Genomic DNA, 20,406 nt, shown 5'->3' on the forward strand with positions numbered 1-20,406 from the left:
AGCAGGGGTCTGCGTATACAGAACGATAAGCCTCAACTTCATTAAACACAAACAACTCTGGTTTGTCTCACATTCACTCTTTGTCATTTGACTTCTTTAGGCAAACAGACCTATTGTTGGTGTTTACTAAGGCCAGGTGGACGTAGATCTGCACCGAACATCTGCTATGAAGTCATTCATGGCAGACAGTTCTTCTGGTCCCCATTTCTCTGTTTAAAGCCTCTCTCTCACTCAGACACATGCATGCACGCATGTTTCCTTACCTAATGTGGATAACACATTGACTTACATTAATCTCCTGCAAATTCACACTTCTACTCAGACTTACTCAAACCAGAACTCTAGCCTGACCCAAAAAAACATTTAAAGATTAATTGCTTTCCTTCCAGGAACCTGGGTTAGAGCTCAATCAGGTTTAAGTCCCAGGTCAGCCAGTAATGGAAGAAAAATGGCCACAAAAAAAATGCTTGTTATTTTTCTCAATATTACAGCCACAATGCATTAACATACATTATATACATACATTACATTATTATACATGCATCTGCTGCAGAATTACTCTTCCCGGGGCCATAACTTACGCTTAATCAACCTCAAAATATAACCATGACTGCACGCACACTGTGGAGAAGTAGTGGTGTTTACTTGATCGGTCAGAGCGAAGTAATAAAGTCAAGATATAAATAGGAGGTTATTAGCCTTCCACTCTGTCATCATATTTCACAGTGAAGTGCAGAGGCGTCTTAGATGCTTCCCAGCTGCTGTTCTTCCTGTTTCTCTCTCTCTCTCTGCACATACAAACTGTCATCTTCATCTGCTCGGCTGCGCTGTGGGTCTTTTTAAAAAAAAATTTCAAACCTGAAGCAGCCCTTTAACCTCTCGTCTCACCTCATGTACCTCCCTCTCATCTTTTGATCTCTCCTTCCCAACAGCAGGAAACAAATTGGCGTTGCAAATAATTTCTAGTCCTCCTTTTTACCCTGCGTGCCGGGCGAGATGGATGATTGTCCGGTTCAAGTGTCAGATGCAGTTCAAATTATAAACGACAACTTTTAAATTTCAAATCCACTCGCCCCCAGAAGAGGAGCCTTTGGTAGATCTCCATCCCCCCCCCACCCACCCTCCCCACTTGTGTCTACATCACAGAGATAAACACTGAGGGTCTGTGGACACCCAGACGCTCTCCTGCTCAACCCACTCAGACATCTGTCCTCAACATGGAGCAGCTCTCTGTGCTCTGCTGTTTTGTTTTGCTGTTTTTCTGCGGCTTCAATCAACTTGACGAGTGCGATCGGCTGGGCGCCCTTTTCACCCACCCTGCTTTTCGTCATTTTCTGAGCTGCGTTAATATTCATAGTCACTTGTTCAGCACTAGTTACCAAGTCACTCGCATTGATTCCCTTGTTGTCCCGTTCCACTAGAGGGACGGAGAACTTAAATTCCCTCACTGAGAATAACAAAAATTGCAGTTTTCTTTCTCTTCGGTTGAATAACCACAGCTTTTTTAACCTGCAACTGTATATGAAAAAACAAACAAACAAAAAAAAAAACTCTGGGAACCAGAAAGCTAATTTTGAAAAACGAAAACAGCCTGAGGCTGAGGAGCAGCCTATTGTTTGGTGAGACCGGCAAACTGCCCGTGAACTTGCCGCAGTGCCATATCTGTTTCAGCAGTGCACAGCCATACAGTTGAGATGGGGTGGGTGGGGGGGGTGTGAGAGAGAGAGAATGGTGCGACTGGAGGAACTTTGCGGCCGCTAACTTACACAAAACAGATGAGGCCAGGGGGTACAGTTGCTATTCTGGGAGTTTTTTTTAAGGTAAGCCACAGCTCACTGGCAAACCCGGAATAATGGGAATGTGGGTTTATTGCAATTTACTGGGCAGACCCTCACCCCCGCGATACATGTAGAAAAATGCACGTTCACACATAGCAGTCATACAGAGAAACATGTGCTGCAATCTGTCACACTGTTGTGGTTTGAGTTCACAGTTAGAGTAACAAAAGGCCTTGATGACTGAGGTGTTTTCAGTGGCCATGCTCTTTGTGGCTCAACCTTGTTATGATGGTGAGCAAAAGGGGAAGATGATGGAGGAGGAGGAGAGTCGGAGCAGTGAAAACATTGTGTTGACCCGTGTGAAAGCTTTGCTTTGCGCATTGTTTGGTATTGCTGCAGATTGCTCTTACTGGTTCTCCCGCGGGGCCTCGGGGTCCATCCTTGCCGGTGTTCCCCGGGGGCCCCCGTGGTCCAGGGGGACCTGGGGGACCCGGGGGACCAGCAGGCCCAGCCTGGCCCTGATCACCCTGATGATAAAGACAGAGGAGATAGAAACATCAGGACACACTCAGCTAACATACATAGATATGGAGAAGCACAGCTGCTTTTAAAACAGGCATTAGTTGAGGCTGACAATGTGTAAGTGTCAAAAAAAGTCTCATATTTGGTGACAATTCATTTGAATTGGTGGGAAAAATAATAATCAAACCTAAAATCCAATAATTTGAACTTTGTGATAAACATTTTGTGAACATGACCTTTCATATGATGGACTTCTGGTGATGTTTCTGCCATCGTGACGATGTAAATACAAATATCCATTTTATTCAGCTCTTCAAATGCCAAATAATAAATCATAAAATGTAACTTGGTTCATCCCTCCTAATGGTCTCTCATGGTTGTTGCCCTTACACACGAGTAGCACTGTGGGGATCAGTCTAATGACCGATTCTGCTGATTGGGAACTGGCAGATTCATAACTGGAGCGGAGACTGTGTGTGATTTCGTGATGAATAATCCTCCTCAGCAAACAGCTCAGCTCAAGTTACATGAATGAGTTAGGAGTCAAGTAGTGGCGTGCACACATTATTTTGGTTTGAGTTATTCAGTCATGATTAAAGTGGGGGTATTTCCAACTGCGTGCCCTCCGTCGAGGGAGATGCACTCTTTGTCATGCAGAAGTCAGCATCAAACAAAACAACCGAGATCAGCAGCTTCTCTGGATACAGGTTCGTTTTATGGCTTTAGTGCTACAGACAAATATCTTTCATGTTGCTGTCAGGAGGACCAATCTAAGAACTGTTGATTATGCTCATGCAAATAAACCATAAAGAAAGCTTGTCTATTTACATCTACAACATTTATTTTTGTTTTCTATATTAAATATCATTCAGGCATTGGTGTTTTTTTTTTGTACTGGGGTTGTATTTATCTGAAAAGTAAATCTCTCTTCACAGCTATCACAAAACCTGGCTCACTTATCAAAGAAATCTAATTGTGTTCTTATCGTCACACGCTTCCTCTGCATCCTGCCATTCCTACATCTGGTGAATTACAGTTTGTTTTTGAGATAAGTGATATTGTATAGTGTATTTTTAAAATGTAAACTCCTAATGCCATAATGTTAGAACAGACATCCTTGCATTTATTAATATTTAATCTCTATTTGTCTTAAGCTCAACAAAACAGCCATCAAGAGACTAAGTTTGTTTGTTTTCTTTGTAAATACAAGCACACATGTCCAAACTATGGCTGGTTCTTACAAAATGTTTTCCTAAAAAGTTTTGGATGATTTGGGATTTTAGATACAAACTATTTCACAATTTCCCCCCTCCATCAATCATGGTAATAAAACAACATACACTGAAGGTGGAGATAAATAAGGCTGAGATTAATTTATTGCAACGTGACTGGCGAAGGTAAAAAAGTCAGTTAGACATGAGAAGGTGGTCATGCATGCATGCGTGTAAATAAAAAAAGGCTGGTTAAAGTGTTAAAAGAGCCGACATGCCTTTTAGCTGCGGTCTACCTTCAGAAAACGTCTCTGAAAGCTGCTGGACTGCTCTCCAGAGAGAAAACCATGGTCATATCGGGGGAAGACCATCTAACGGTGCAGCAGTGGCGAAAAGAAGAAATTGGAAGGAAGAAGAGAAAATGAAATAAGAGAAAAATAAGTCAGCGGAGAGTCTACTACAACTGCAGGGTGAAGAAAGAGATCGAGGTTCAGGTGCCTCATGAGCTGCAAGCTTAAGAAAAGAGATCGAGGTTTGGTGCTTGTTTCTGCAAGGACAGGGACAGATGAGCAGCCGGACAGACGGGGGCGGCTGCTGGGAGCACTGACGACCAATTTTTTTCCGGGAGGGACAAACCTTCAGAGCGAGAATCTGATTACTGTGTAGACCTGCAAATGTGCTGTAGTTAGGAGGACCCTGGAGGAAGGAGTAACAAAGGTTAAGGTGAGTAATCCAGCACCAGATAAACATGAACACTTCAACAAGATACTGATTATAACCCCGTGGAACATCATTGTTTAACGTGAGCAGAGCTGAAGCATTGGCTCAGATTGTACAGATTTACCGTATGAGGTGGCAAATCAAACGATTTAATGGATTAAAAAAAATGCCACATCTGCACGTCGTGTCATGTCCATTTCATGAATCCCGCAAGTGAAGACCCAGTGACTTTACAGCTTTGCCCTTCAAGGAAACTATATTTTGGTTTCCCCATTCAAACACATTTAATCATGTGTGTGTTTCACTTAATGCCTTCCCATCCTTCCCCTAGCGACCAAAATAAACAGAGGTGGCTTGGCTCCGTCCAGTCAACAGACAGTAAATGTGTTGATTGTCCGTCAAGCTGAAAGGAGCTGAGTTTGTCTGCCGCCGCAGAGCTTGGAGCACTGTGCCGCATCTTTGGACGAGTTCCCTCAAACACACATGGAAGGTGGAGAGAAGATCTGAGAGTGGAGTGGGGGTGGTGGGGTGGGGGGTGGGGGGTAAAAGCAGGGGGGGGGGCACTGGGGAGAGAAAGGAGGAGAGCTGCTGCTTGACTCCAGAGGTTTCTGTTAACGGGCTGCGGCGAGCGATGGATGGCTGAGGTTTCATCCACACCGCAGAGCCCCCCCCCCCCCCCCCCCCCCCTCTTCGCCTGTGCATCCCTCTCTGTCCTCTGTCCATTCACTCATTCACACCGCTCCCACCATGAAGACCACATGCACATATGCTCCTTTAACATCTCGTAAGAGAGCAGGGCGTCTCACGGGGGGCTTCCCTGTTGCCTCGCTCTCATCAGACCTGAGGCCGATACAGAGACAAACAGCCATTCAACCTCAGAGCATAATGTGTTTTTTGTTGCTGCCCCAGGGAGGCAAAAGAAGGACTTGGCTGGGGATGAAACCCCCATCATGTCTTGTCTTTCACTCCCGCCGCCAGACAAACCTAAACATGCAGCGTCAGTGGCATCTATATGGATTCAACAGTGTGGCGGCTCGGAGAAATGGCTACCAGCTTTATCCCATTTGATGGAATTTACTTTGGCGTAAGATGCCTCACTGTGGATGACCTTTAGTCACACCAGTTTGGTGGTTCTACCACATCTGATTTTGTTTTAATCCCCCCGTTTTCCCGTGTTTCTGATGGATCGTGGGACCATATTAAACCCAGCAAAGAAGGATTGATCGGAAGTCGCAGATTGACAGAGATTCATGGCTGTGTTCCGGTTTCACATGTTCTCCCGTCTTCTCATGGAGTTTAAAGGTGAACTACAGTACAATCACAGAGCGATAACAGGATCCTGAGCCTCTTGTTGCACAAACCTTTACAAAGCCGAGTAAACGCGAAAGTTAATTAGCATTTGGAAAACTGATCCCAAAAAAGTGAAAATTTTCACATGTCTGACCATTTCTGTATTAAATGTATCCAAACGGGGTCAAACCTCATTCACAAGTACAGTAGCTTTAGAAGCCGGGTTTGTTTTGAACTAAGCTTACATCTCTAAGTGATACTCTGAGGTTTTGGAGGCTGCCGACTCATCCAAGGACATCAGAGCAGCAGAAGACTCGGCCAAGTGCAATATTTACCGGTTGGAACTACGCAACACAGAATGCCAAAAAGATTTAATTCCAGCACAAACGATTACCTCGAAAACTGAAAGCAGAGGCAGGGAAATCAAATAGTTCACGCCTTGATAGGAATCAGGAATCTGTTATGTTTTGAAACCACATCGCGATTTCTGTTCCATGGGGTAACGCTGTCAGATTTACACCCCATTTATGCTCTGATATAAAACAATAGCCCCTCGTGGTTTCATTCCGATACTCTCACACACTCTGTTATGCCAATAATGTCACGGCACAAGTCTGAGGAGCCATATGAGTACACATCCAGTTTGTGAATACTATTCCATGTCATTTGTGGAAAAGTTGCTCGAAAATGTTGAGAATAATGAAGACAAGCAGCAAGTGGTTACAAAAAGATTTGAAGCCTGTTTGGATATTTTGAAAGCCAAAGTGTTTCACATTCACAGCTTTGGACCTCATACAACTTAGCAGTTGCCAAAAGAGAAATTGATTGCTAACAGTTTATGTCTGGTATATGTATTCATGTCACCATTCTGTGGATATTTAAAAGGGTATATGTGCTCATATTTTACATTTTCCAGTGTTTCATTTGCCTCGACAGCCCCATGAATTTAGTTCTGTGGCTTCAAGTTCAAAAAGCCACTCCTGTCCTGCCAGTCAAGGCTGTTTTCTTTCTTTTAGGTGCGCGGATATTAACGGGCCTTTTCTCGTTTAGCTGACTTCCAGCCTGCCGCACACAGGCCGGATGGTGGGCTGTGCTGACAGAGATATATGACACAAGTGTATCTCCATGACACTATAAAGTAACAGAAAATCATACAACTTTTGTTTTTTACAGGTTTTGAATGGAGGCTGGGTGATTTTCTTTGAGGTCTGAACATTTACATACTTCGCTATTATGTACAAAACTACATTTGGTTCATAATAATAAAAAATGGAGGCGATTATATGCAGCATGTAATATAGTAAACATTGTAAATTATAATGATGCATTATACTTTGTTGATAAAGGGCATTTAATGCATTTAACTTGTGTGTCTGTGTGCATTCTTATTTTAAATAAGTGGAACCAGAAACAAACATAAGGAAATGCTCGACAAAATATATCATAATTTTGTATAGTGTCCTCCAGCAGTTCCAGCCAGCGTACATATTAAATCAACCAAGCATTCATGTCAAACTTACAGACAGAAAAAGACAAATAACAGGGGTTTTGGCTCTCATCTACATTTGTCTTGCATGTAAAGCAGTGATCTGACCTGATACTTTATACTCCAACATCATAAAAAACATGAGATTCACGGAGTACGCGACTGTACAGAGAATCAAAACCATCGAGCATGTAAAGCGCAGGGGGCTTATTTTCAAACCATGCTGTATGAAGCAAGATATAATTACGCAGATCTTATGTAGGGAGGAATGATATCACATGAAAAGACAGCACAGACAACATAGACCAGATGCAGAGTGAGGTTTCCCTGTAAATGTTAAGAAAGCACAGTTTGGGTGAGACTCGATGGCCCTTTTGATGGTGAGGTTGAAGTATTTCCATCGTTCTTTAATAATATAATTTCTCAGCATAGGCTTTGGAGATGTGGCCAACTTGAACCCCATCAGGGGAGTGAGAGCATGTTGTCACTGTAGCTCCTGGGAATTCCGCACAGAGCAAACATATATTCAACATAAACAGAATTTAGTTGGGTTATTTAAAGGCCATCTTTCTGTGATGAGAGTTTTCAGAACTGATCAAATATTTTGTTTTCTCACATTTGTCTAAAATGTCTGTCTTCTTGAACATTAATTTCCAATTTGTGATGGTCTGTTCCTACGTTGTGTGTGCCTTGTGTGAGCATTTGATATCAACTAGAAATACTGAAGTGGTGCAAATACAGGTGCATCTATTAGATTAATACACATAGATACATGGCCTTGTAAATTATTTCTATAATCATCAAACATATAAACTGAAGAGATTTAAGCATTTATCATTTTTTGAGCATATTCATAAAACTCAGAGTGAAAACCGATTATGCTCTTTAATGATATCTTTAATATTCAGGGATAAAGTATATTTGATTTTCATGAAGTGTAAAACAGAAAGTGTTTGAAACATTTGTTGTTTCCTGTAGCTGTAATGGAAATAAGGGAAAAAGCAAATAACAGAGGATCTTTTTTTAAAATGTAAACAGAAAACACTACTTACTCTTGGCCCAATGTCTCCTTGGTCACCCTGTGAAAAACACAGAGTATAAGTACACAGTATCAGTCAGTCAGCAGCTAATGTACAGCAGCAGTTCCAGACAGGCCTGAAAATGAACTCTTCTCTATGGAAAAGGAACTGACTCAAAGGTCATTTATCCCCAAACCAGCTCAGGATGTTGACATTTACTGGAAAAATCATTTAACGGGACAAGATCGGTTCAATAAAACTGGGAGCATACAGGCTGGAAATGAAAACGAGCCAATTTTCCAAACCTCAGCATTGTTCCTTCAGAGCAATCTTACAAATCGGCCCGATTCCTGCTCTGGCAGATGCCGTTTACTGCAGTCAATGTCGTTCCCGTGGTCATGCTTATCTAGACCATTTATGCTGTGTGCGCAAAAACACACACGCCATGGCAATCCTCTCCTGCCACCAGCAGCAGCTCTAATGTCTAAACCGAGGTTCACAGAGCAGGAAAGCATGGCGTGTAAATGTGCTAAGTGCTCGGATAAATGTGAAGAAACATACGAGCTCCTGCAGGACAACATGTAATCTATAGCCGTTGCTGGATGGATGAGCAGCGAGAACATAAAAGTGTCAGCGTGATGATGAAGGGAAGTGTGCCAAAATGTTCACACTTCAAGAATAAATGTGACTACGTCTACACAGAGTATTGACTTGTCTGTTGTTGCATACCTTTTCTCCCTTGGGTCCGGCCGGTCCCTGTAGGAGCGAGGAGATAATCAGAGACGGTCAGTGCAGATAAATCTGCTATCGTGTGACAAACATACATCATTGCCTCATTGATCTTGAATTGTGTTTGAGCAGGGAGCTTTCAATCAAACTACAAGGCGAGGCCGTGGTGACCCTTGATGCTGTCAGGCCGTTGAGACCGCTCAATCCTAATTCATTCTCGGCTGAGCGTATTTCTCAACAACAGTGCCATATGGCACGTGCCGCAAGAATTCCTTTTTAGATTTTTCCCTCTTTGGGAGATAAAAACCTTTCTGCTGAGAGATACAACTGAAGTCAAAAAACTCTCAGTGTGACTTGAAGAAGGAACCTCTTTGGGTGCTTCTGATGTAAAAACGAGATTCTAAACATTTCCGTGGACACTTACTCCCACTGTGTCAGACAGCTTGACATTGTCTCATGAACACCAGGGCTGCTTCAGCCTCGTTCATCTCTGTGTCTATTAACAGCTGACAAGCGGCAGCAAGATGCCAAATGTGGCCGTACCACAAGCTGGCGGAAGACCGCAGGCCCTCTCAGGCTGGGATAATAAGAAAAGGAGGGTTAAACCTGCCATCAAGAATCTTTGATCTAAATCACTGTCTTTTTAAAAGCAGGCTGACTCTTACCCCTCATGTTAATTTTCTGTTCGACGTCTATACTTCCACTCGTCAAGCATTGTATTTGATGCACTCATTTCCTCTGCGTCTGCAACATTTCAGTCCCCTGTCTCTCGATCTGCCGCGGTCTTTAACCCCTGCCTGTCTTTGTCTGGCAGCCGGCTTGTCTAGACTGGAGCTCTAATTGTGCTCAGGACGACAACACCGATGACAAGGTTTGGTGGAGAGGATCAGCTTTTTGTTCATGCGACGGGCCACGTGATGACAGAGAGCAGATAATCTCCTGTGCTGCTCACTGCTTTAGCTCATAAAGAAGAGACGTGAAGGAGCTGGAAGGTTCCTTTCAGCGCCGTATTCTCACATTTCTTCACTTTTTCAGAAACTTGCAGGAGATTTTCTACTTAAACAGAAGCGTTTGAAGGATACTTTCGCGAGCAGTTTCCCTGGCTCACACTTCATCAAAACACAGAAAAGGATATAGAAAACCCCAAATCCCTGCTTTAATTCATTACTTTGTTTAGGCTGAAAACAGTTTTGATGCTGAAATTTTTTTTTTCCATTAACGACTGCAGATTGTTCATTTTCAACATTCCAACTTTTGGAAACTGACTTCAACTGTGGTCAAAAGGTCTGTGTCACACCTGTGCTAACTTTACAGTCGACCCCCAGTGATGGAGGGGGGCTCCTGTTAAAGGAAAGACCCAGCTTGAGATCTGCTTCAGCAGGAACCAACAGTTTAATGGTGTTTGGAGAGAAACAATCCAAACAGGCCTCATTATTACGTGATGAGTTTCCGTTTCACTCGACTCTCTTGTGGGCAAAAGCGTTGGTGGAGATGGGCAGAGGTGGAAAGGGACTCGAATGATATTTTAAAGAGCCTCTGCTGAGGGGTATATACTTTATTCGCTCTCATTTCCCAATGGTGCGTAACCCATTGGCTCTGGTTTGCCTGTTTCCACGGCACACCTGGGCGGGCCTGGGAGGGCACCGGGGGTTTCAGTGGAGTTTTGATGGATGAGACTACAAAGGGGATTTCAGCGCACAGTTCAGTTGAGCCATGACTCCCTCGTGGCTGTGAGCCCTGGGATAACTTAAGAAGTGGAACATGAACTTCGATAGCTACCGCAGAATTTTTACTCACTTGTTAAGATCCCTTAGGAACAGTAAAAATGATTGATGAGGTATAGCAAACCGTCACCTGTCTCACAGGCCAAACGCCCACCTGGATTCATTGTTAGACGAATCTTTAAAAAAGAGGTTTTCTTGGGGACAATTGCCAAATGCTTTTAGAAAACCTAAGCAAGATTGCTGGTGTGTGATGATGTACCTGGCTTCCTTTGAGGCCCGGTAAACCCTGGAAAGAATAAAAAAAAAAAAAAAAAAAGAAGGGTTAAACCACAATCACTACTTCACTAATTTGCCTTTGTTTTTTTCAGAAGGGTTGGGTACTCACTGGTTTGCCATCCAAGCCAAGTGGACCCTATAATAAAGCAAAAGAAAGAGATATTGTTAGAATCTGAAACATTTTGGGACATAAAACCACCCCAGGAAAATGTTGAAAACATTTAAAAATATTTGCATCCACTTGCTTTTTGAGAGTTCTACACAATATGCATTCCATGTTCAGTTTGCAGAAATTAAGGTGCCGTCCATCTTTAGCTCAGGGACAAAAATGAGGCCTTTTTAACAAAAGTACAAACAAAACATTAACGGCTGGTTTTAATAATCGCATCTGCTGTGGACAAAGAATCTCATTAAGACACATTAAGACGCGATTTGTTTTAAATCCACTGCCGAGACAATCATCCCCTTCCAAAAATTCATAAACCGGCTGTTGCTAATTAGTATTTCATAAGGTTTAATCTTGTCTCCATATCTTAGCTTGGGAAGAAAACAATTAGGTGGATTCAGACAGTCAAGCTATTAAAGCAAAGAAGCCATAAGCAACTTATAGAACAACAAAGAAACGAACAAAGTTCATAGTTCAAAGTAGGAAAAGGACAAAAGATTAAAGAAACATGTATATCCTGCCCCGTTTTCCTTTGGTGAGCAGAGGTAGGACTCGTATATGAAAACCTTTCCTGGTCATTGTAGATTAAATTTACTCAGGATTCCAAAATTCTACATGATGAGATGCGGGTGGATTCGATCCAGAAGGCCTATTATGTAACAAGAGATTCTGTGTGCGTGTGGTAATGAGATAATTGCACAAGCCACTGAGGGAATACCTTATTTAACCTTGCTGGAAGTGAAGCAGCTTTGGAGTTGTCCACTTTGTTTACCTCAAGTACAAAAACACGCGAGCAGTCGTCAAACTTCCCTCCAAAGCAACAGCGGTTCAAAGACACAAACCTCTGAGTCCCTACTCAGGCGTAAAGAAACTGTTGGCTCTCGGCTCAAGCTTTCCAGAAAACACTTTAATGTGATGTATGTGGTCAAAGCTCATGTTGACTTCCTCCTTAACGACTATACTCAGTGTTAAGCTAACAGTTTTTACAGGATCCCCAGAGCTGCGGGTTGCTCAACTCTTCACTGTCTCGGTGCCGCTGCAGCCTGAAAGCTGTCATTAAGAGTCTTCATCCCCTCCGCAATTTTGTTTTTCATTTCTGGCTTTAATAGCCCCACGTGGGCACTCTCTGGCCTTAATTCTTGTGAAAACCCACCCCAAAACAACTGCAGTGTCATCACAGGGCGCTCTGACGGATGGACCGTGGCTGCGTAAAGACAAAGGGGTGCTAAGAAAAGAAAAATCCCGAGTGATGAGTGGAGCCGCGGCCCAACATCCTTTCATAGGATTGCATTTTGTCCCTGCTTTAGTCCGACAATAGGCCAATGTGGCTATAAACTCGTCAAGTATATAAACGGTCCGTCTGTGTGGGAGATTTATTAAAAGTACAGTGAGAACTCTGAGGCCATCTTTCCTCTTTTTATTAAGGGACCCTTGTGAAGTAAGCAGTGGGCGTCTGAGACTGATAGCTGGGACAAATTGTCCGGCAATCATTTCCTCTTCACCGTTTGAAGTTGAGGAGTGTCAAGATCTACATATTACTCTTTATTTCCTTCAATGGAATCAACACACAGCGGAGCACAAGGTTGTAGTTTCTCTTTTAAATGTAGCATGCTGTGTTTATCATGTCGTACAGACACGTGCGACAATTTCAATGAGCCGGGCAAACGCCTCGCAGAGTTTTTCCTGTCGGCCATATCTCTGGATCAATGCACGGGTGTATACACTGTGTCTGAGCGCGTTGTGCATGTGAGGATATCTCTGCATCTGGGAGCGTTTATCAGAGCTCGGCTCTTTCAAGATTTGTCAGGATGAGTAGACGAGTTGCACAATGTGAGGTCATCGGCTGCTGCAGAGTCTGAACCCGGGGCAGAGAGGGAGGCTGATTTATGGCTGCTAACAAGCGACACAGTGGCCTGTGAACTGCAGGTAAAAGCTGCTGTGGTTGTCTTTTCGATTTTGTGTGAAAGCTTTATGCCCGACAATAAAACTTCAGACATCTGATAGCTCACATAAAAGACATTATATCGTATAAAATGTTCTACTAATTTACTCATTCACTTGCATCCAGAGCGGAATAATGAATCATCAGAGTTTCTTGGAGCCAAATTCCAACCAACAAAGCAGCAGTACAGGAAGCTCTTCCAGAGATAATAAGACACTTTGAACTACATGATCTTTATTTTAACTCAAAAGCAAACCTTTGCGTAAACAAGGCACAAAACTGGCAAGTTGGGGTCAAATGGAAAAAATAAATATCGAAGCCAAGGGATTTTGATGTGTGTTTATGTTATGGTCTCTAGATTTTTACATACAGTTTTGTATGGCTGCCATATAGGGGTAAAGTCTACAATAAAATCTGCAAGATAAAAAAAAAGAAGAAGCTGGAATTCACATAAAAGCAGAAAAAGCTGGGGGTAGGGAAAGGTTTGGAGGGTCTGGGTGAGGGCCCTCTGCTAAAATCTCTTCATCTTGCACCACAAATGCATCAGGCTGCAGAATAAAGGGAAGAAAGGATCATAGAACATTAAAGAGAAAAAAACTGAGAGATTAATGTTGAGAAAAAGTGAGAAAATAGGCCAGCGATTACCACTAAAACCTCAACTAAACATAGGGGGGGGGAGGAGGAATGAAATAATGTCCCTTTATGTGCACTTCCAGCACCATCTCGTCTTGCAGCATCTCTCAATGGATGAAAAGAAATAAAGTTTCAACTCACATTCCCACCAATTAGATGGCTTTTAAACACATTTCTGGAAAATAACTTGGCCTGCAGGAGGGCCCATGTCTGTGTTTTTGCGTATGTGTGAAATTGCGCTTCGGCTCACGCATGTGTGTCTTTTTGTGTGTGCGTAGCTCCGATCCCAATGAAAGACGACGAGGGGAACCTTCACTGTCTTTATTGTGCTCCCTGCAGAGCAGACTGGTAATCATCCAGTGGGGTGTAATTGTTTAGGATGTCCCATTAAATGATGGTGTCTGCACATCAGAGCAGACATCTTACAGGCACACATGGGAAGGTGTCGCACACATTAACTGCAACAAGTCTAATTTTTGCCATGTAAACGTAAAGGAAGACGACGGGAGAGCCCTTAGTTTTCCTATTAAATCTCTTCTTGACTATTAGCTCCAAAATACAATATTAGCTTCGCACTGGCATAATCTGGAAAGTCTCTATCACAGAGTTATCAAAAGACAGTGGCTCCAAGCAGTACAATGAAGCATACCAGAGGGCTGTGTGTTTGGGACAGAAAATTAGTGGCATGTTGTTGGGTGACTGTCTGGCTTTAATCTGTGCTCAGCAGCCTGGAAGCCTGAACAATGAAGGACTTGGCCCTTTTCTGCTGAGTGTGTCCGCCGTCTGTCAAAGACTGGCACTCTCGTATAAACACACTCGTGGCCGAGCACGCTGGTGAGCGAGCATATGAATGAGTCGGTGTGTGTTTACTCCTCAGCGCTGGCCTGTCAGTGTGCGTGACTCTGATTGTTTGACAGCGGGAAGACTCGTGTTTTTTTTTTTTTTTGAAGCTGTGATTTATGAGAGCAGAGCGACTGGGGTGAGATCAGGAGAGAAAACACACGGTGGCACGTTCGCGCACATGTATCGCGCTGTTATGCTTTTGAAGAACCGCAAACCGCATTTCGACTTACACTGTTTATCGTATTACTGATGAGCCACTGGAAGGGGAAAGGCTGACATGTGTCTGCCACCTGAATGAATGCACACAGTAGCTACAGAATACACAGAAATATTTGGATGTTTCACTGCAGTAAACGCAAGAAAACACTATATTTGTTGCACGAAACACATCAGTATAACTGATATTAGTAGAGATAATTTACCTGAAATTTTTTTAGAGTTTAGTTTTTTGTTAGCTGGGACAAACTAATCATCCTAACCTTAGAATAATATAGACGGCTCGACATAAAAGCAAACTTATTTTGTGTTATTAGTTTGGTTCTTTTGAGTAGATAGTAACCTAATGCTAAGAAATAAGTGCAAACTGTTTAAAATGTGCAATATTAGACAAAATAGTAGTGCAAACACCCAAAGGTCCTGAGAGAAAACTACTTGAGAAAATGCCCTGAGCTGCCTTAAACGACCGGAGTCGTCATGTTCATGCTGTTGCCTTATCTGCTCAGTTACAGTTTCTTGGCTGCTGTGCGTAGAAACTATCTTGAAGTGGTACTTTCTTTAATTGAGACAGACACAAGACGAGGGTGAAAGAAGACTGGGTGGGGGTCCTGGAAAGTGATCTCTTTGTTTATTTTAACAATGGGAGAAGAAAGTAAGAAGTTTTTTTGGCACGGGTCTCTGGACCGACACAGTTGACACGGTAACCGCCTCCACTCACTCGTGTGTCCTGCTACGCATCTGTGACAAGTTACTGGTGTGAAAACAGATCAAACGCCTGCTTGTGAGCACAGGCTTCTGACCACTTCCACCGTTCTGGCCTTTGTTACAGTGATGTACAGTACATGAGCTATGGGTAGTTGGATAGAGTCCTTGCAAATACACACATATGAAGACAGATATACAAACACTGCTCCCTAACAGGAAGAGCAGCTCTCTTTAAGCCCCGGTGTTTGAAACTCGATCACTTCTGCTGAATGAAATGATGTTAGCTGCCATGGTGATTAATCAGTTGTTGTTTTTTTTTTTTTTTATACACTAACTTCACGCACGCATCTTCATCAGATGTCACGCCGACACATGCATCATAACAGGAAGCTGATTCCTACATTGAGCAAACAAATTTTGTTCACTTATAAAACTGTTTCAAACAAAGAAAAAAAAAACAGTTGGAAATGCATTTTGAGTAAAAGTATTCATGTTTTCAGTAAGAAGCCATTGTTAAAAGAAATCAAGAGCGCAAAACTATTTATGCATTTCACAACACACCCATTTTTTTTAGAACTAAAGATTAATGTCGACTATTTAAGACAATTAAAAAAAAAAAGTAAAAGTCTTGGCAATATGACATTAGCAGGTTGTATGAGAGTGTCCAAATGAACAATATCTGATGTGAGAAACACCAGGAAGCCCAGCATTCAACCAAAAATGACAACCTGGAGTGAGACAAAGCATGCAGACGTAAAAGTTCAAGGTGTATTGAGACGGATTACTCACATTGTGAAGTTTTAAAACACAATATGTCATTGAGTGAGAAATAATATGTTTTACAGCTTGAAATGAGATTGAAATGAGCCACAACTCTGCAATTTGTAATGACGACGGGGACAAAAATGAACGCAGTCACAGGCCAACGAACTCTAAATGTGCACACACTTATCTGTGGTCTGGGCCCACCTGCGTGTAATTAGCAGCAGGCATTTCCCGTCAGAGAGGCTGAGCAGTGCCAGGCAGACGGACTCCATGAGAATCTGCCTGGGAAATAGAGAGACCAAGTCTCTACAGTTCCCAGCGACTCCAAAGGGAAACGGCACATAGAGATGCAACCATACATCGGGGGGGGGGGGCAGTGGTCACCATGGCAACCTTCAGCAGCTTATAAACCATGAAGAAGCAACATACACATCCTAACTTTTGCCCTATGAACTGTAAAAGTTGGAGGGTCGAAGCCAACACTAGAGGCCGCTGTATCTCTGCATAACGCGAGGGACCTCTGCTCCGAGTCAGTCAGCTGCTTCACATTGGGAAGTTATGGATGTTTCAGTAGGTCTGGCAGATCGATGGTTCATATTTTCGGCTGCGACGCACAATTTAAACTGTGGTTTTACACAAATGTACGCTTGTGTCTCAATGTGTGCTTAAATGTTCATCTGATGTTTAAATTCTGAAGAGCTTCTGTTTGTGTTTCAGTAGTGGTCGTCTATTCTAATACCCTCTGATTCATGGGGCAGGATACACCATTGCTGATAAAGCATAGAAGCAACAAGGTGATGATTGCAGCAAAAACAAAACAAATAAAAAAAACCAGCAGGGAGGAGGAGAAGAAGAAAAGCTGTTGAAAAAAGAATTCCGAAGAAAAATGTCTGAAGGGAGACATGATTGGGTGAATTAAAGAGTGATAGGGTAAATAAAAATCAAATTTACCGGGTATCCATCCCGTCCAGCCTTGCCCTGGTGAGGTTAGACATTGAAGCATGAAGCACTGAGACGGATCTGAACATGAACTAACAGCTTGCACACATCGACACACATGAACTCGTCAGCTCAGCTCATCATCTGCTGACCTTTGTATTGAATGGAGACAAGTGCTTAATGCTAAGAAGGCTGTAGTTTATTCTGATAAGTACAAAATGTTTCATTTTTTCAGTGGCTCCCTTTGAGGGGTGAATTCATAAAGATGCAGTCATATGGTTATACCACAACGCTTGACGTTTTATCTGATCTTATCTGATCTTTCTGTCGATTGTTTACATCGAGTTTGAAAAAAAATGAGCCATATTGAATTTTTGTGCCTGCACGGAAATCAACTTACACGACAGAAAGTTGTTTCAGTTGTTTCCCATTAACTTAGTTGTTCCAGCCAATATAGCCGACTCAGGGAAAACTGCACATACACAATGTTACTTTGTGAAGCAGCAGGTGGCTCTGCATTACAACACCGTCCCATCAGCTTTACGAGGTGTAGACTGGAAGAATTAGGGTGTGTTCAGGAAAGAGAAATTATGCATCGTTTCATGCACACTCTGAACCAGATGCACGGACGACTTTGAGGAATCTGACCATTGCACCGGGCGTTCAGAACATCAGTTAGACACACTGTTCTGACCTGATGTTTCTGGGAAAAGAAACGGCATTAAGGTGCGTTTTACAGCATTTCTACCTCCGCATATCCAATTAGAGCCACATGCGTCCAAACAATTCACAAACGATTGAATATAAAGGTTGAAATTGGACATTCTCTTACAGGAAGGTCACATTTAAACATTGAATGATATAAAATGTAAAGGAAACAGATGTTTATATGTGATGTACGCCGGTGTGTGTTTTATCTGTTGAGGGTGTGAGGGTGTCAGTAGGAGTTACAGTCCCAGCGAGGTGAATGACCAATAAGTCACTACTGCGCTGGAACCATCATCATGACACACACACACACACCCTCACTAGGTGGTCCATCTATTGGTGCGCTTCCTGCATGCATATGGTTGCGAGGGTGTGTCAGATTGTGTGTTTCTTTGTGTTTAACTGCTGTGGGTGAAAGGATTACAGCTGAACCGTATTTCAGTATGTTGGATAGCGTACATCTCACAGCAACACACAGTCTGCATGCAGGCTCAACTGCAAAACTCCTGTTTAGCGACCAACGAGTTCAATACTACCTGGATGGGATGGGATGATATTGTACTTACGGGAGGCCCTGTAAAAAAAAGAAAAGAAAAGAAAAGAGAGAACATCAGTTAGAAGAATAATGAGTTTTACAATTTCAACTGGCACATGAGGCACAGCACGGGGAGTTACAGTAACCTCTGGTTTGTACAGCAATCAATTCCTCTGAAAAGTGGTATGCAACAGATGAAATGCACATGCAATGTGGTTCGTTAGTTGGTGACAGTGATTAAACACTCGAATATAGTGCAGAACAAGCTCATTAAAGTTACTTGCCAATGCAGTTTGTAGCGTGCCCGTTATGATAAACAGACTTCTGGATGATAGGTCATGTTTTGCATTAGGATATGAAGTCATGTCAAGACTGAGTTTTTTTTTGGTGTATTTTGAAGGAGAGACAAACAGGGAATGAGAATGTTGGGGTGTGCTGGTACTTTGTGTCTCCTTAAGGCACACAAAAGAATAGATGCCGGCGAGATATTTTTTGGCCGCAGTCTTTCAGATGTGATTGAAATGCTCTTATGTTGAGCCGCAGCAGGCAGAACATACATTCTGCTTTTCATATTGCTTAACAAGAAACAACAGCAATGATCAAAGAGCTCCTCTCAGTCTGAGTGGTCTTTGTCTTAATGGAATATTCTTATATAATAAAATACCCTTGAAAGTCCAAGGACGAAAACACTAATAAAAGACACAACGGAGTGAAAGGGCTGTTTTGCCGTGAAAGTGTTTTACTATTATTATTGTTTTACAAGTATTTGATCTGAATTTAAAAATGATCATGATGCAGAATTGTGTTATGAGGCGCCAGATATACATGAGCCTGAGCTCATGATTGAAAGCAGACCCTCGTTGGAAGAAAGTGTGACATTTGTGGTGTTTCGTTACTATTTACACACGAAGATGGCATAACCAGAACCTATGGGTGCCCTGAAACTGGCCGTTTGATTCAATAGAGGGACTAACTCGGAAATGGATGCATTCGAGGTGAGTAGGTGAAGAGAAGAAGAGGAGAGAGGTGTTGGGGTTTATGAGGCATGGAGACCAAGTCAATCAAGTTTGGCTGCGTCTAGACGCTTCGGCAGGGACCTCCAGGCCCAGACACTTAGGTAAACAAACACACCGCAACTCCAGAGGCACACAGCTTCCAGCACGGACCCTCAGACAGGTGTGTAATGAGAAGGGAAAAGAACAAGAGCGAAAGAATGAAGTAAACATGAGAGGGGTGGGGGGGAGAAGAAAAGGAACAGCGAGTGCTGACGAAAGAAACAGGGCGGCAGTGAGTGTTAACTGTTCCGTCTGTCCTCCTTCCTGTTTTTCAGACTTGTGCTTCTGTTCTCTTCTCAACTCTCATTTGTTTTGCAGACTGACTGAAGGAAAGAAGTGGCTCTTGCCTTGTTAAAAGTTGTCCCAGAATCATCAGTTCCCCCCCCCTCCTTCACTCACAATGTCACAGGCTGCTCTCGATCTGAATGGATGATGTGGTTATGGAGTCTGAGTTGCACAAACAGTTGGCGCTCTTTTTGAGACCAAAACCTCAATCGTGAGTCTCCTCTCCATGATAATCCTCTTACGAAATGCTGAGCGGCTGTAAATACACCACCCTGGAGAAAAACCACCAACATTTAGCTGACCTGGTGATTGCCTGATGACATAACAGAACTCAGAAGGATTTAAATAATGTGAGCTGATTAGGGTGTATTAAAATAAACAACATACTGGGGGTGGAGGTCTGGTGTTACTTTTTTTTTTTTTTTTGTCAACCAATCCAGACAAAAAACCAGGGGAGGTACCGCTGGTGCCAAAAAGCAAATACCACAAACACTGTAAAACACAGTTGTAAATATTCACCCCAAAACTCAAAAGTGCAGCTGAAAAAAAAAAGGTCCCAACAAGGACAACTTTAATTGCTTGAGCAATGACTGTATCCAGCTGTTTAAATTTAAAACAGCGGTCTAGTTAAGTGTTCAGCTCGTCACTGAACATTATCAAACTCAATGAAATTACGAGAAGGTTAAAACTGTTTTGAAAAAGGAGGACTTCGGGACAGACTTTACTGCAGTAAGTTCTAAAGCCTGCTGGTGATCTTTCCTTTAGTCAACAATGAATCACAGCCAGACTGGAAATTTCGATTGAAATCCGCTAATTCTGTCACGCCACAATCGGATGGCGTCGAAGCTTAAAACAAAAG

General features: G+C 42.7%; 1 protein-coding gene across 9 annotated transcripts in view; it reads right to left on the bottom strand.

The window, feature by feature from the left end:
* LOC308134834 (uncharacterized protein) overlaps positions 1 to 20,406 on the bottom strand; it is a 116,129-nt gene that overhangs the window by 10,527 nt on the left and 85,196 nt on the right. For 4 of the 9 annotated variants that reach the window (XM_080502657.1, XM_080502659.1, XM_080502660.1 and 1 more), the window contains exons 4-10: positions 18,209 to 18,246; positions 10,865 to 10,891; positions 10,739 to 10,765; positions 8,756 to 8,782; positions 8,060 to 8,086; positions 3,808 to 3,882; positions 2,189 to 2,305 (exon numbers count right to left, since the gene is read on the bottom strand). In XM_080502657.1, the coding sequence (XP_080358783.1) occupies positions 2,189 to 2,305; positions 3,808 to 3,882; positions 8,060 to 8,086; positions 8,756 to 8,782; positions 10,739 to 10,765; positions 10,865 to 10,891; positions 18,209 to 18,246 (338 nt within the window). Of the gene's footprint in view, positions 1 to 2,188; positions 2,306 to 3,807; positions 3,883 to 4,147; positions 4,208 to 8,059; positions 8,087 to 8,755; positions 8,783 to 10,738; positions 10,766 to 10,864; positions 10,892 to 16,976; positions 16,986 to 18,208; positions 18,247 to 20,406 lie in introns of those variants that run through there. The other 5 variants (XM_080502663.1, XM_080502656.1, XM_080502661.1 and 2 more) reach the window with 4 other exon arrangements.

This window comes from Blennius ocellaris, assembly GCF_963422515.1.
Source record: "Blennius ocellaris genome assembly, chromosome: 9".
Classification (NCBI taxonomy): Eukaryota; Metazoa; Chordata; class Actinopteri; order Blenniiformes; family Blenniidae; genus Blennius; species Blennius ocellaris.